Source organism: Cavia porcellus, unplaced genomic scaffold (assembly GCF_034190915.1).
Source record: "Cavia porcellus strain 051 isolate PalLab524CR breed Dunkin Hartley unplaced genomic scaffold, mCavPor4.1 scaffold_21, whole genome shotgun sequence".
NCBI lineage: Eukaryota > Metazoa > Chordata > Mammalia > Rodentia > Caviidae > Cavia > Cavia porcellus.
Window position 1 is genome coordinate 13,336,739 of NW_026947504.1, and position 17,720 is coordinate 13,354,458.

General features: G+C 38.0%; 1 protein-coding gene across 1 annotated transcript in view; it reads right to left on the minus strand.

Annotated features, from left to right (window-relative positions):
- Positions 1 to 269: 269 nt before the first annotated feature.
- Positions 270 to 17,720, minus strand: part of Plac8l1 (PLAC8 like 1) — a 30,718-nt gene continuing 13,267 nt past the window's right edge. The window contains exons 2-4 of the mRNA XM_003477304.4: positions 17,139 to 17,275; positions 6,097 to 6,233; positions 270 to 4,715 (exon numbers count right to left, since the gene is read on the minus strand). Coding sequence (XP_003477352.2) covers positions 4,575 to 4,715; positions 6,097 to 6,233; positions 17,139 to 17,275 — 415 coding nt within the window. The 3' untranslated portion in view covers positions 270 to 4,574. The remainder of the gene's footprint in view (positions 4,716 to 6,096; positions 6,234 to 17,138; positions 17,276 to 17,720) is intronic.

Below are 17,720 nucleotides of genomic sequence, written 5' to 3' on the forward strand. Positions count from 1 at the left end.
TTCTTTTGTTTTGTATATGTTAACACTGACAACATGAGCAGCTATTTAAAAGATAGCAAGGCATGATATGTATTTACTATTGGCTTGTGTTGATGTCCTTTATTGCATTCATTGTTTTGTTTATATTATTTCTGTTTTATTCTGTTTGGTTTTTAATATGTTTGAAGGTAGTATCTGCTGCTATTTTGAAGACAACAAAGGTATTGTAGTAACTATTGTTGATTTCATAAAGTTTGGAAGTCCTGTATCACTAATTCTGATTTGGTTGATTTTGGTTTTTTTCCTCAGTTTTATTCTTGTTAAAATAAAAAAATAAAAATAAAGTATAATGTATTAGTCATTATGGAATATTACATAAATAAACCTTGCATACATGAAATACATAAAAATTATTTCACAGGAAAGTGAACAGTTAAGGACTTCCAAGCTTTTAATATCTTTGTTCCAAAACAGAGTTCCAGGGATATTTATTTCCTTAGGATATTCCACTGCCAAGCTGAGAACTTCACCAAATTGTTTATTGTTTTCTTCCTGGCTTGTAGTGTATACCAATCCATATAGCTTACATTAGAAGGTCTGTTGCATGTGATGGTTTTGCTTAACCACGTGGAGTTATCAGAGATTTCTTCCACATTTTGCATCCTAAAAAACCAAAAGGAATTTTCTCATAAGAAGAAAAATATACAGAACATAACTTCCCTGATGGGTAATTCTCTGACTTGTACCACTCAATGCTTTCTGCATGACTCAGTGAGTCTGATGTTTGATATCAGACTTACTGTCTCTCACCCAAATATCTATTATTTCCTGGGGGTCACATATTTCTGTCAGATGCTTTTTTCTTGGACTTGATATGTCCTAGAGAAACCCAGAAGCCCTGGCCCTAAGCCATCTCCCTTCAGAACCATTCTACCATCCATTTTCAAATTCTCGACACATGAAGTCTCCATTCACTGTTCTGTGTAGATTCGATGCTCTTGGTGTGCAGCTGAGGAACTTGCTTGGCCTTGTGACTCCAGTATAGCACTGTTTGCTGTGCACCACCTCAACTTCTTGGAAGCAGCAAAGGGGAAAGGCACCTCCAGGCTGGGGGAGTCCATTGGGGAACCATGCTGGGACATGTGTACAAGGTGCCATCTGCTCTTCGTGCAAAGAAGGGTCACCCATGCAGATTACCCAAGCCTCCTTTGCCAAAAATGTGTATTGTTCCCCCAGCTATGAGCTTGTGAAATCCAAAATGTATTTTAGCATGAAATAATAAAAACAGGTTTATTTTCCTTTAACAAAGTTGTCTGCCAGACTTTGTTGTTGGTTGTTGTTGCTGATGTTGCTGTTGTCATTTTAGTTTAGCTGATTTGGAGGGGACAGTGTTTATTCATAGATTAAATGTCAACATTGAGCATTTAATTTTTCCCAAAGGGGTTTGGCTCTCCATGGCTGTTCTGGACCAAAAGTAGTTTTGGTGGAAATGAGGGCCAGAGACTGAGATTAAGGGCAATGAAATAATCTGGTAAAAGAAATTTCAGGCAGTCTAATGTTGAGGCAGTAGCATGGCTATTGTTGGGAGCTTTTAGCCAGACTTATGTTATGGATCAATAGCAAAGAACCCAGCAGGATGATTCAAAATGTGGGTTTGACCAAAAAGCTGTAGACTATAAAGATAGAGCTAAAGCCTGGGTTACTAAAAAGAAACAAAAAAAATAAATAAATAAAATAAAATAAAAAATAAAAAAGATGCCTAGGGGCTTCCCAGAAAGCAGCAGGTCTCTACCCTTTGCAGCCTCAAAACTGCAAAAGTAAATAACTTTGCTCAGAGGAAAAAGCCTTAGATTTCTGTGCTCCAGAGTGGCAAGAGAGGCCACCAGAGGTTCCGAAATGGTAGCAGCACAGAAAAGCTGTTCCTCACAATCAGGTTCAGAAAGCCCAGCCGCAGGCGCTTGACCCTTACAGCCAAGAGAAAAAAAATTCAGGCTACTGCTCCAGCTGACAGCAACCTCAGCAGCATCCATGCGGCACTGGTTTTAGGCAAATGGAAATGCACAAGTTCTGAAGTTAAGACAGCCTGATTTCAGAAAGTCTGGGAGGCCAAACAATACACCCCTGAAAGGGTAGTGAGTGTAAAGCCAGAAGGACAGTAGAGACCCCAAAAGTTTAAAAAGTCAAAAACATAGATAATCCAAAATAAGCTACAAAGACTAACCAGCACAGGATTAAAAAAAAAAAAAAAAGCTACAAAAACTAAAACCCCTAAAAGTGAGGGTGGAGTTACTCAAGCCTTTTAGAGCTTACAGTCAGATTGCTTTGGATGCTGAGTATAAAATTCCAAGACTTAATGTTTGCTCTGCTGGATTTTAGACTTGCTTTGGTTCCAATACTTTGTATTCCCCTGTTTATAACTTTTGGAATGGTAATGTTTATCTTGTGTCATTTATGTTAAAAGTATTTAACTTTATTTTTCATTTATACAGGGGCTTACAGCTAAGAGTTTGCCTTAGATCTTAAAAGAGACTTAAGACTTACACTGTTCAGCAATGCTAAAACTGTTAAGACTTTGACAACTCTTAGAGATAAACTGAATGTCTTTTGTATAAAGCATATACATAAGTCTTTGGGAGACCAGGGATAGAATGTTATGGTATGTGTTCAGATCCCCCCCCCCAAGCCTCATTCAATCATAGACATGGCTGAACCTAGCATTTGTGATTGGTTTGTTGTCTAGCACTGGGATTGGCGATGTGAGTGCTATACCCACCCAGGGGTGGAGCCTACATAAGTTTTCTTTACTCTGTTTGCTTTTGCTGTTTGTGGTGACCATGAATGGCTGCCCCACCATGCCTTTCTGCCTTGGAGCCAAGTGAGTATAGACTAAAACTCCCAAAACTATAAGAAATAAAACTTCCCTTGCTTCACTTTGGGTGTCAGATATTTTGTCTCAACAGTGAGAGAACACAAGACACACATCTGTGGCTCAGACTCCTTCTGTGAAAATAGAGATGAAAATAGCACCTTCTTGAGGGATATTCAGGGTTAAATGTCTTAAAACATGCAGAGTCCTTTGAACAGTGCTTGGCACATACAAGTGCTCAGAAAATTAGTATCTTACAATGCCCACAATGTGTGCCCAAATTGTCTACAAGTTATGTTATTTACTGAATAATTTTTAATTAGCTGAATTTTCATCTAAAATTTAATTTGAAAGAAAAATTTATATCTATCTATGTGTTTTCCAACTGTAAGTGGAAAATCAGTATAATATGCTACAAATATAAGGGGGTCATAAAATAGTAATCATACATATTCACTGAGTATTTATTACTTGCTAGGTGCTGTGCTAAATATCTTGATTTTTATAATTCTCATAGCCCATAAGGTCAATACAATCACCACTTGCCTTTATTAGCTGAAGAAACTAAAACAGAGGGGGTAAGAAATATAGTTGCACAGCTAGTATATACATACTATGTATATACTAGCTGTGCAACTATATACATAGGTTTTCTGCTCCAAAGCCTAGGTTTTTCAGCTCTGTTCTGTGCTTCTCCCTCAATGCAAACCAGAGCATTATTCAATTTGCCCACTGGGCTGTATTAGCTTCCTAGGGCTGCTGTAATAAATCGCCATAAACTAGATGGCTAGAAACAACAGAAACTGATTCCATCACAGTGGAGGCTAGAAATCCAAAATCAAGATGATGATAGGTCCATGCTTCATAAAAACCTCTGGGAGATGATGCTCCCTTGGTCCATCCAGCTTCCAGCAGCCCTCGGCATTCCTTGGTTTGTGGTAGTGGAGCTCCAGCCTCTTCCTGTCTTCACCTGGATATCTTCCCTCTGTGTGTCTATAATTATGTCTCTTCTTTTCTTATAAAGACACCAGTCGTATTGGATTAGCACCCACCCTAATAACCTCAACTGAACCTGATTAAATTTGCAAGGCCCTATTTCCAAATAAGGTCACAGTCACAGGTACTTTTGTGGGGTTTGGGGGAAGCAGGAGACACAATTCAACCTAAAACTGTGGCCACCTAAGGCAAAAATATTGCTGGTGTTAGGGAAATGTTAAAGATTGGTACCAATCTTCAGCGTTCACATTTATGCAACCAAAATGGAAGGCATCAGGACAAGAAAAGGATAATGGCCTGGATATTTTAGTGATACTAAGTGCTCACTGTGAGTGTAAGCTACTGACACAGACTCTTTAGGGAAAATAGTTTGGTAATAGAAAGCCACAGGACAGTTTTTCCCACCTCTCAGACATCTTTCATGGGAGGATGGCAGTAGAAAGCTGGAGAAAAATGCAACCTTCCCAAACTCTGGGGTGAAAGGGTCAGGTGCACAGTGCTCACCTCTAGAGTGTGCTTTTTATAGCTGGACTGGAATAGTAAATTCAGACAAACACTAAAGTCTTCCTTCATCCTTATTAGGGGACTAATAAAGAACAACAGTAGAGGCCATAGAGAGGGACCATTTATTTTCTGACTGCTGCAGTGAGCATTTATGGAGAAAAACACTCTTTCTTCAAGAGGAATTTGAGAGGAGGGTATGGGGGTGTAAGGAGGAGGCGTTATCTTGCTGTCAAACCAAAGTGTCCTTAGTCAAAGGAACTGTGCAGATTTCATAGAGATGGGAGGTCCTCATCTTGAGCTCCCGGGCCACCTGACAGATGGAAAGTGGCCAACAGCAGTGCACCACCAGCCAGTCCTCGCACAAGGTGCCCTAGGGGAAAACCAGCATCTCTGATCTGTCCAAACTGCACAGGCTCATTTGCGCTCCACAAGGAACTGGACTGTGACCTGCTGGCTCATCCTGCCCACTGCTTCCAAGATCTACCAACGGCCCTAGGTCAACATGCAGGACGGGACACAGGGATGCCCACATGTCACACAGCTCAGAGACGGACCCACACTTACAATTCAGGCCCTGCCTTCAGGCTCTGGATTAGGGCCTCTTTCTTCAAACCAACCATTTCTCCATTAATAGCTTGGGTCTTTTCCTTTTAAGACCTGATACTTATTTCTTTGACACTGGTAATAAGTGTAAAATTGACACGGTAAAGACAGATAGGAAATCAAAAAGTAATCCTCTTCTACAGCCGCCCTTAGCCATCCAGTTATCTGCCTGGGGCAACTGTTGTTACACACATCCAGAGAAACTCTATGCCCATATAAGGATATATCCATATATGATATATATGATATGTAATCTTTTTACACAAGTAGATGCATATTCCTGTGCTTTTTTTTTTTCTACTTATAAAAATATATCGTAGAGACCACCTCCTTGAATGCATAAAGAGGTGCTTTTCATTTTTGGTTTTTTGACACAAGGTTTGGTTACATAGTCCAAGCTAGCCTTGAACTCGCAGTATCCTCCTACCTGAACCTCCCGAGTGCTGGGATTACAAGCATGCAGCACTACGCCTGGCAAGAGATACCTTTTTAAAACTGTCCACATCTTAATATACATGACTTGTCTCTCCCAGCTTCTCTTGTGCTTCAATTTCCGCTGAGCTGGAAACTGACTATCTGACTTATCTGAAGACCCCTGGGAACCCCCAAAGTGAATCTGCATGTCACATAGGCTATATTTTAAATCAGATCTCCCAAGTATATCCTCCAAATTTGATAAACTTGGTATAATATGATAAATTTTATATAATTCCATCAGCCATCTTCTCATAAAGTAATAAAAACAGACAGAAGATACTACAGTTTTATTTCTATACGTAGAAGGCAATATGTACTGCCTTAGGGGTTAAGACTAATCAGTTACCTCCTCTTATTACTGTTCATCAAAGCACACTTCAGGATGCACTGTTTGGCCAATGACCTGGTCAAGCCACTGACCAGCAGTTTACATTATATTTTGCCTCCTGAAAACACACCGACAATGTAGCATTTTAGTTAACTTATGCTTCCTACTAAAAAATAGAATAAAATATTTCCTTTCTCAAAGCTTCCCATTAACTATGATGTCTTATCTATCTATCTATCTCTATATCTCTATATCTCTTTTCCTCCTCTCTATGGAAAATCACAGATTGGAAGCTATTTAACTTCCATCAACATTCACGTATACTTACCTCAAATGCACTTACCTGTATTTTATATCTCTCTCTGGTGCCAATTCTCAGTGCAAAGGTAGAGCCAGGTAACAATGGCCAACAAAGACATTCTCCATAAAATCTGGCAATGTCACACTCAAGACACATTGGACAAAACAGACCACAAAAACCTGTCAATAACCACATAAAAGAAAGGCAAGGTTGTCAGACATTCAGGGAGCAACTTCACATCTTAAGTAACATTTACAGCTCTATGCCATCCATTTAATGTTGCGTTGCCTACCAGCAATTAGGGAATGAGGATGAATAACCAGTTCACAAACTCGCACATGAAAATTGCTGTCACTGGATTACATCAAAATTGTCTCCTTTTGTTAAACACTGGCAGAGCTGAACCTGATACAATTCTGTTAGCATTGACTACAGTAAATTGCTTTTTCCCAGCAAGAGAAATGTGTTAAATAATTTTTGAATCATAACTGTTGCTTCTGTTATGTTAATATAATTTCATTAGTTAAAATAGACATAGTATATAGAATACTCTTGGATAACATTTTTATAAATATAATTGAAAGTCTTTAGATGGCACACTGATTCTACCTCCTATTCTTAACGGATTTTTTCTATTTATTAGACCAGAAGAATATTCTACTTTTTGTTAGTTTCATGGAGCCAGTGACATGTGCCAGCTTTAATCAGCACGGGATTAGAGGTTTGGTCTCTTGAATGTAAACTGGGAAACAGTTTGTCATTTATTAGTTCATTCCTCTTTAACTACTGAAATGGTGTCTATACATTCTGCATGAACCTTCTAACACAGAGGTTCTGAATATGTTTTGGGTCACAGACTCTTTTGAAAATATGATGACAGTTATGTATTCCCTTTCTTCATGAGGGAAAAGAAATGTATGTGAATAGAGGCATGCAAAATTATGCATTCAATTTCATGAGTTCAAGGATCTGTTGAAAACTATTAATGGACCACTGGTTAAGATCCCCTGATAAAGAGCAGGAATGCAAATAATTAGGCTATGAGACACCAAAACTATCAAGCTAATCATCCTCTTTAACGAGTGAGTTGCTTTCAATAAATATTTTTATGAAGGTGGATTTATACATAAGAAAATGCACATATCTTAAGTGTTCAGTTGAATGATTTCAACAATCACATTCACCCATGTAACCAAACATGTAGAATACTGCCTTCACCCAGAATTCCTTGAGCCCTTTTCTAGTCAGTCCTAGCCCTCCCCTCCTACCATCCTGAGGGAACCACTGTTCCAATATTTATTCCCTCAGATGAATTTGCCTCTTCTTAGACTTCATGTAAATGGAATCATATTTACTTTCTTTTCTTTTCTTTTTTTTTTTTTTTTTTTGTCTTTTTCTTTTTTTTAATCGGTACCGGGGATCGAACTCACGACTGTCTGCTTGCAAGGCAGGCGCTTATGCCACTGAGCTAAATCCCCAGCCGCCATATTTACTTTCATACCTAGCACTAAAGGTACTAGCATACCTTTATTTGTCATGCTATATTTGAGACTCATATGCTGTTATATGAATCGCTAGTCTTTCTTGTTGTTAAGTAGTAGCCCATTGTGTGATTATTCCACAAATAACCGTTCTAATAAATGGTTGCTTATTCCATTTGTTGCTATTATGATTTAGCCTGCTATAAATATTCATCTCTATGTGGATATGTGTTTTCATCTTGCTCTCACTCCTGAAAGTGGAACTGCTCAGCCATAGGATAGATACATAATTAACTTTACCAAAAAAATGACAAGTAGTTCTACAAAATGTTTGTACCATCTCATGCCATCCAGCAATGTGTGAAAATTCTAGGTGGGCCACATTTTTGCCAACATTTACTGTTGTCAGTGTTTTGTATTTTAGCCATTTTAGAGAATATGAAGTGGAAGCTACCTCAGCTATACAAAGGCTCACATACCATGACACCAGCACCGTAGAAGAGCTTCCTGTGGATGGCCTGTCTCTGCCTTCCCTGCCTCTCCAACAGTGAGCGCTACAAAGTTCCTCTCTCTAGTTTAGTGGCAGAGAGGCACAAAGCTAGGAAGGCTCTCAATTTAGAACCTTCCGGGGACACTTCAGAACTCTGGATGTCTTTAACTTACATAGTGGGTACAGTATTGCACCTCAAAATCAACACGAAAGCTGTGGGGAGGAGGGAGCAGTCTGTTTTTCTTTGAGGAGCTCGATATCTATTTCATCCATTCAGCAATCACAGGTAATCACTGCATTATCTGCCACAAACATCATTTGCCCTAAAGCCAACAATTCATCTTTAAGTAAGGTTGGGATGTTTACTCCATACAAAAACTCAAGGCAGTCAGAAGGCCCCACTCAGCACTGACAATTATATGAATAGCTTTTTGGTCAACAAATGACACCATAAATTCAAGAGTTGTATGCACCCTGTACACAACCTCAAATAGGTAAATTCAAAATTGATGGCACATAATACTCAATCAAATCACACTTTAAATGTAGATTAAGAAATAGTGTAGATCCAAATTAAACAATCAAAAAATGCATAATTATAAAACTGACAAACTAAGTGACTATTAAACTGTATTTACACAATCTTATCTGTACCACTCTGATAAAGAGGAATATCCACCATCCTTAATTGGTATATTATATGGAAGTTATTATTGTGCATTGAAATTTCTGTACCATATTTTTATGACTCATATGCTATTACTTTTCATCTTTTTTATTATAACCATGTTATCTATTTGTTCACTAGGAGATACCACTGGATACTGAAGAAAACACACCCAAAATCCAGTTACTTTGAAAGAGACCTCAGCTGCAATTTCAAAAATAGTAATTTGAGGAGTAAAAACATACAAAATACTTTCAGGTCACACCCCAAAAAGGGATGTGCAAGAGTAGGGTGATGGGATCCTACTACAGAGCAGAAAAGGTTGCAACACACCTCTCATGCCAAGGGTAAGTATGCACAGTACACAAAGCACTCCTACAAATCAATACAAAAATTTTTAAAAAGAAGAAATGCGCACAGGATATAATCAGGCAACCTCACTGAAAATGAAATACAAATAGCCAAAAATAAACACAAAAAATTACTTAATATCATTAGAAATACACATTTATACTATCAGAGGCCACTTGTTACTCGTATCAAACTATTTCTAAGTTTGTTGATATAGTATATTATGAGCAGCCATAGAAAAGTAGGTACCTTGATACTCCATAAACAAATGGAAGTAGAACTGGCAGAACTACTTCAGAAGATAACTTTGCTGAACCTGGTAAGATTTAAATTCCTCCAGAACTCAAGGGAGTTCAACATGTGTTAATCAATAAACGTAATACACCATATCAACAGAGCCAAGGCAAAAACAATATGATGCAAAAAGAGCTTTTAACAAAGTTCTAAACCCATTCATGATAAAAGTCCTACAGAAAATTGGAACAGATGGTCTTTATCTCAATCTGATAAAAGTCATCTATGATAAAGCAACAGCCAACATCATGGTGAATGGACAAAAACTGAAAGCTTTCACTCTATCAGGAGCAAGAAAAGGATGTCCACTATCACCACCCTATTCAACACAGTTTTGGAAACATCAGCCAGAGCAACTAGGCAAGAGAAATAAAAGGAATAAGGATAGGAAAGGAAGAAGATAAATTATTATTATTTGCAGATGATATGACACTCTACACAGAAGATCCCAAAAATTGCACCAAAAGACTTATAGGCTTAATAACCAAATTCAATCCTGTAACTGTATACAAGTCAGTACTCAAAAATCAATAGCATTCCTGTACATTAAAGAACGAACTCACTGGGAGAGAAATTAGAGAAACAACATCTTTCACAATCGCATCAAAAAAATGAAATATTTATGAATAAATCTAACAAAGGAAGTAAAAGATCTCTATACTGAAAACGACAGTACTCTGAAAAAGGAGATCCAAGAGAATAACAGAAAATGGAAAGATATCCCTTGCTCTCAGATAGGAAGAAGCAACATAGTGAAAATGGCCATACTTCCAAATTATTATACAGATTTATTGTAATCCCCATCAAAATACCATTAGCATACCTTACATAACTAGAGAAAAGAGTGCTAAAATTCATTTGGAAACAGAAGAGACCTAGAATAGCAAAAGCAATTCTGGGCAACAAACTCCATGCAGGAGGCATCACAATCTCTGACTTGAAATTATACTACAAAGCTACTGTGATAAAATCAGCATAGTACTGGAAAAAAACAGACCTGAGGTCAGTGGAACAGATTACAAGATGTGGACATAACTATAAACACTCGAGCACCTCATCTTTGACAAAAGGGCCAAACATGTTCACTGGAAACAAGATAGCCTCTTTAATAAATGGTGCTGGAAAAACTGGCTCTCTCCTTGCCAAAGATTAAAAGTAGACCCATGTTTATCACCATGCCCTAAAGTCAAAGTGGATCAAAGATCTAAATATTAAAACAGAAATAATGTCTACTGGAAAAGAAAGTAGGTAAAAGTCTTGAAGACATAGGGGTAGGCAGAGAGTTCATAAACAAAACTCAAACTGCACAAAAAATACTTCAAAGAATCAACAACTGGGATCTTATCTTATTAAAAAGTTTTTGCACATCAAAAGAAATCACCAACTCGGTAAAAAGACATCCACAAAGTGAGAAAAAAATTTAGCCAGTTGTTCCTCAGACCAAGGACTAATATCTAAACATATAAAACTATACCCCAAAGTTAAAGAATCAGTCCAAAAATGGGTATCTGAAATGAACAGACATTTCTCAGGTGAAGTAAAACTGGCAAATAAATAAATATATAACAAAAAAGTTCAACAGCACCAGTCCCTCAGGAGATGTCAATCAAAACAATGCTGAGATTCCAACTCACTCCTGAAAGAATAGCTATCAAATGGCTGAATGGATAAAAAATGATTATCAGTTGATGAATGAATAAAAATGATGTGGTTTTTTTAATACAGTGGAGTATTAGTTATAAAGAATGATAAACTCACCTATCTTGTATATGTGCATACATATATATGTAGGAATATATATACACAGACATATATTTTCCTTTTCTTTTCTCCTTTCATCTGTTCATCAAAAAGAAGTTTGCTCTTTCACTGTTTTATTGTTTTTATGCTTGTATCTGGTAATCTAAACAATTATATTAAAGACAACAATATGCAATATATTAACCAGTGTTAATCTCCATTATTTTGTTTTGAAAGTCTGTATCATCATTTTTGTTCTTTTTTGTTTTTAAGGTAAAAAAATTTTTTTGAAAAAAAGAAAATACAGGTTCGATTTGTATCTGGGAAAAAAAAGAGAATGATAAACTCCAGACATCTTGAGACCTTGAGAGCACACTCTTACATGAAATAAGCTGGACAAACATGTCAACATTGCATTGTCTTTCCAGTGGTGTCTTTCCAGTGAAAGTGTAAATAAGAAGCAAAATATATAACAGAGACTGTGAGATAGGAAGAAATTGTTCAGAAGGAAAGGGAACCAGGGAGGAGCGAGGGCAAAAGGAAAGGCAAAGAAAAAATGAGAAAAGGAGCATAAAATGGAAACAAAGCTTCGTAAATAAGGACGGGAAAGGTGTGGAAGGGAGGAGAAGGGACGGAGGAAAAAAAGAAATCAAGATTCATCGCATAAGGGTATAAATTCCCTATGATGAATGTAACTATTATGTAGATCTAAATGGTACTAATAAATAATAAAAAAACAAAATAAATAAATAAAATTTAGAATTATCTCAAAAAAAAGATTAAACTGCAGGTTTAACCCTGAGCAATTATTTTGCAGATATAATACATACATGCAAATGATGTATATATAAGGATAGTCTATATAGTATTTATTTGAGTAGCAAAAAATCTGGAAATCATATAGAAGTCCACCAACTGGAAGTTTTGGTTAAATAAATTTTGGTACAGTGGAATCTTTGCAGCAATTTAAGAAATTAGCTCCTTGGGGCTGGGGATTTAGCTCAGCGGCATAAGTGCCTGCCTTGCAAGCAGGCAGTCGTGAGTTCGATCCCTGGTACCGATAAAAAGGAAAAAAGACAAAAAAAAAAGAAATTAGCTCCAGATTTGGTGGTATGAGCTAATAAACTAAACGTATTGTTAAAACAAAACCAAGGTGCAGAATGTTTACAGTTCTACAGTTTTATATGAGTTTATATTATATGTACTAAAAAGCTATTTCCAGGAGTCACAATTACAGAACACTGTTTTCTTATAATCTTTTGTATTTTTATTTTTTATAATAACTATATATGTTTAAAATTAAAATCCATTTTATTTTTTAAAAACCTTTATATCCTTACAAGCACATGGACAATATCTGGACTCAAGTAAGGGTAGTTGTTTGTAGAGAGAAGAACTGGGTGGACAGGAAAAAAAAGATGGAGCACCTGTTTTTATATACGAAAAGGGTAATTTTGAATTCTGAACTACTTTCATAATAACCTATTCAACGAATTTGGAAAACACACTGTGCTGACTCCAAAGGCAATGGGGTTTCCACCCTGTGAGCGTTCAGAAAGCTGAGGCTATCTGCAACCCCAGGTATGCTGCAGGGGGGATTAGGGCAAATCAGACCAGTGGATTGCTACCTCCCTTCCAAGACCGACTCTTGCAATCAAATGCTTGACAGAAGCAAATGATAAATGTATGCATTTCAGTGTGTCATTTGGGAAATGTCTGTGTGTCTCCTCCTGCGGGCCAGATGCTGCCCTGGGCTCCGTAGCAATGAATGAGAGATAGCCATGGTCCTTATTTCCATGTAGTTTACCTGAGATGCAGTGTGTGGATCCCAGTCTGACACCTTTTCATGCCTCTTTCCTTTATCAAAGAAAATCTCATCTTCCCTCCTTGGGCATTTCAAGGGTTCCAGTAGGAACCAAAGCTTTTCCTGCTGGTGCTTACACTACCCTTTACAGGTAAATTATTTGAAAAGCTGACGCTTTCATATTCCTCAGGTATGAGTTTAAAATGAAGTGCAGGAAAGGTCCTCCTTTGCCCCATCCAGTATAATTTCCCTTTTTAGCACCCTGTTTATCTCTTTCATGGCATTTATCACAATTGCAGTTATTTTGCTTACTGATTTATTTACTTCATCTTAAAAAAATCATCTCTGCCTGATTCACTACTGTGCCTGTAACGTGCAGGGAGTGCCCCTACGTAGGTTTGAACTCAGTAAATATTGGTTGAATTACAAGCTAATGTGGATTACACCATTCATATAAACTTTCTTTGCAGTAACATCACAAATAGTTCCAATGCCAGACTACCCAGACTTTTACCACAATGTCACTTAGCAGCTACTTACTTCCCCCTGGCTTCCTCTTCACATTTAAATTTTCAGCTACTCTATCTCTAAGGGGCATGGAGACATCCATTTACTAATCTCTACAGTGTGAATTCAGAATCTTAGCGCAGTCTGAAGCAGAAAGTTGGGGCGAAGGGGGCAATTTTTTAAAATAATTATGATAAAATGAAGACATAAAATGTCAAAAAGAAATGGAAAGCACTGCTGTTCACAATGTACCCTTTGCTTAATGGTTGACAAAGGTAGCAGTAATTCTCAGCTTCTGATGGAGAAATGTCCCAGGGTGGGACTCTGGCATAGAACAGTCAAGAAAAGAAGACTCCTTTGTTCTTAAGTCTATCACCACTCCTTGCATTGTGATTTACTTACAATGAAACTTTGAGGATGAAATAATTTACAATTAACAGTCCTTTGAAACAAGGAGGGGAAAAAATCCAAGATTCATAACACTCAGATTTCAACTGCATCCTCAGAATTATGGTGCAGATAATGAGAGCACAAACTGATACCACCTTTGGATTTTCTTCTGAGACCATTCAATCAGAGTCGCTATGAGAATTCATAAATAGAGGTCCACTTAGGAAACTGAACACAACATTCAGCATCATTCCAAATGCTGTACCCACAGGTCTCCTTCACCATTCGTGCCCAATTGTACAGCGTATTATATTTCTCCACATCTCCTTCCTTCTGCCCTTGTGACTAGAGTAGATTCTCACATGGACAACCAGGGAATCCTCAGGAAATTTTGTGTAATTATACCACAAACATGATGGGGTTAGAAAAGAGCTGAGTGGTAAAACAGTGTTCAAGTAAAAAGAATGGTTGAGGAATGAGTCTCTTTGACCAGCTTTTTAGAAGCTCTTGGGATTACATAGAAATTATGGAAACATCTAGGGTGAGCCTGATGTCTCTACTCTTCGCTCTCAATATGCCAAAGGGAAATTTTAAAATACAGAGTGACAATTATCTTAATAGCTAAGATTCACTAAACATTTTGCAGTAATGTTCGCTTCGATTCCGTTAGTGACACCACCCTAATAGTAAATTTAGGAAATTATTTCTTCATTATTGTGAGCAGTATTGACCGGCTTCAACAAGCAGTAGACATGTGATCTAAACTAGGCAAACTGAGCCATAGCAGCTGCTAAAACTTCAATTCTCAGGCAGGATGACACAAGAATAAAAATATTCAATGTTGACCAGACTGTCAGTAAGTTCCTGGCAATAATCCGTCTCATCCTTTCTGAGCTTGGTTTCCCGCTAATCTTTTGATACTATGAGCTGTTCTATAGCCTTCTAATGAAATCTAACATTTACTTGTGTATTAGTTTCCTAGGGCTATTACAAATATCACAAACTGAGCATCTTAAAACAACAAATTATTCTCTCACTGGAAAATTCTGGAAGCTAGAAGTCTAAGATCAAGGCACTGGCAGAGTTTGTTTCTTCTGAAGGGTCTGAGGAACCTTCTTACTCTAATCCAGGCGATCACATTCCAAACATCCTATTTCCAAATAAGGTCACATCCAGAGGTTTCACGCAAACATACATTTTAAGAAAACACTAATTAATCTAGCATAGCTTGTAACCAACAATTCCTGACTAATCAAAACCAGTATTAGGGGCTGGGGATTTAGCTCAGCAGCATAAGTGCCTACCTTGCAAGTGCACAGTCATGAGTTCAATCCCCAGTACCAAAAAAAAAAAAAAAAAAAAAACAGTATTAGAGTAGGGTCTGTGTATTATCTGTTTTAATCTTGACAACAACCCTTGAGGTTGGCACCTCATCTTCATTTTAGAAGTGGAAAATGAAGACACGGAGAACTTGCTTAAGGTTACATGGCCAGTAAGACCACAAGGGAAACTCAAGATGAGTTTTGAATCTGTTACAAGCCTATTCTCTTCACTCCATTAAATTCTAGATTTTGCCTTATCTGGAATTGCATTAATATTCCCCAGCCCCAAACTATATGTTATTTTAAAAAATGGTCTAGTTAGCAATTCAATCTAGATCTTCACATCTGTGTCTGACTACTATACCTTCTGTGTACCTTGGTACCAAGTGACAACCAAAATCATAAAAATAGAGAAACAGAAAAATCCCTGGACAACCAGAGAACTGGCACCATCATGGTCTGGTCCAAAGCCACATGGGCAGCAGTAGCCACAAGAGGCCTGCAGAGCTCAGAGCCACAAGAAAGACCTTTAGCTGAAGGAGGCTTGCTCAGAGCATGCTAGCTAACCCATCCTGTGATACTTCAGGACACATTCAGAAGCTCTTAGAATCCACCACAGGATGGAGAGAGCCATATTCTTCAAAAACATTAGACCTGGGTCTCTCAGATTTTTAACCGACTGCCTTTCATCTGTCAGATGGTTACCCCATCACCTTCTTCATGACATTCTATAAACCAAGTTCTCTCTGAGGTGAGAGTGCCAAGTCCTGGAGTGGATTCCAGACATGTTGTCTCCAAAGTAGATCAGAATGTTCTCAAGTAAAAATAGAATCTATATGCTTTAACTCAAAATCCAGGGGGAAACTGTGAAGCTAGAGGACAGTGTGATTTGTACTTTAGAGCTGAACCAGTGTCTGAAGATTTCAATCAACAAGAAGTTTATTTTTGTGATTGAGTTTGTTATGAGTACTACATATTCTTCACAGAAATATTAAGAGATAATAAGGAAGCCAGGCATGGTGGTGTGAGCATGTAATCTTATACTCTAGGAGTCTGAGATTTTGTCTCAAAATAAAAAAATTAACATTAAAAAACAGCTAGAAGTGTTAGCTTGGTGAGAAGTCGCTAGGCTTCTTTTGCCAGTGCCAAAAGAAAGGAAGGAAAGGAGAGAGAGAGAGAGAAAGAGAGAGAAAGGAAGGGAAGGGAAGGGAAGGGAAGGGAAGGAAAATGGGAAGATTATTCATTAGTCTAAGATTATTCACTAGTCTACCATCTGGAGACATCTGCTATAAACATTTGTATGTGTATCCTTACAGACTTTTTTCTAAATGTTTGCATACCACCCTAAAAATGGTATCTAATGTACATAGTTTACAATCTGTTTCTTTACCCTAAAAATGTATCCAAAGATATTTTCATCTCATTAAATGTTATCCTCCCCTGACTTTTCATGACTGTATAATAATTCATCATATGGTGCTCCCAGTTGAATGTTTATGTTGTTCCAGGCTTTTGCCAAAATTTTTAATTTTCCTGAAAAATCTTTGTAATGATTTCATTCCTTCCTTAAAATGTAATTACTGGGCTTGAAACATAGCTCAGCAGCGAGTATTTGCCTAACAGTGCTAGACTCTAAGCTTGATCCTCAGCACCTTCAAAAGAAAAACGAGTGCAAACCAACCTGAATTACTGGGTCAAAATCTATGTAACTTTGGAAGTTCTTTCCGATGGACTGCCATCCAGCAGGAAGGCCACACCAATTCACACTCCCCGACAAGAGATAAGACAGCCTGTTTGTACATCTTTGCTAACAGTAGTTTTTGTCATTTTAAAAAATCTTTGAATTCTATGCAAGCATCCACACTGCTGAAAAGCAAGATTTTTCCAGCTAAGGCATAAATGTGAGTCTCTAGAAGATTAGTCCAGTTGTTCTGAATCCGTTTGATTGCTGTCCTTGTGTCTGACGTTGCTTATTCATTTACTGATGCCTTGGGAAAGAAAATAGTAAGGAGGAACTTAAACAAAGAGGGGGACATACAGATTCTCCTGTCTCTGCAGACGCTGAAGAGGCCAGTGCTCCAGTCCCCACCAGTCTCAACAATCGTGGTGATTGTGGCGCTGTTACTGGCTCCGCGGACCGGCTGCTTCACCACAGGGCGGGCGAGCTCATGGCTCCTGGAAAGTCAAGATGGTGATTAAATTGGAAATCAAGATGTTCAGAATAACACTGGTGCAAGATGAGAGGGATAAAGAGACAGGGAGCCAACAGCGTCCAGCCTGCCTTCACTGTCTCCTCCCTCCCCTTCCACCACACCTTCTTCCATGATATTTTTGTTGGCATTATCATTCCAAATCCTGTTATTGCGATTCACTATGCAGTCTACTGCCTCAACATTTCCCAGTGCTTAGTAAACCCACAACTGGATATGGCAGCACACACCTGTAATCCCAGCATTCGGGAGGCTGAGGCAGGAGGATCGTTGCAAGTTTGAGGCCAGCCTGGGCTACAAAGTGAGCTCGAGGCCAGCCTGAACTGCATATGAGATCCTGTCTCAAAAAGACAAAAAAATTCACATATTTGAAATCTCATCATGCCAATTCCTAAAGACTGGCTTTGGTT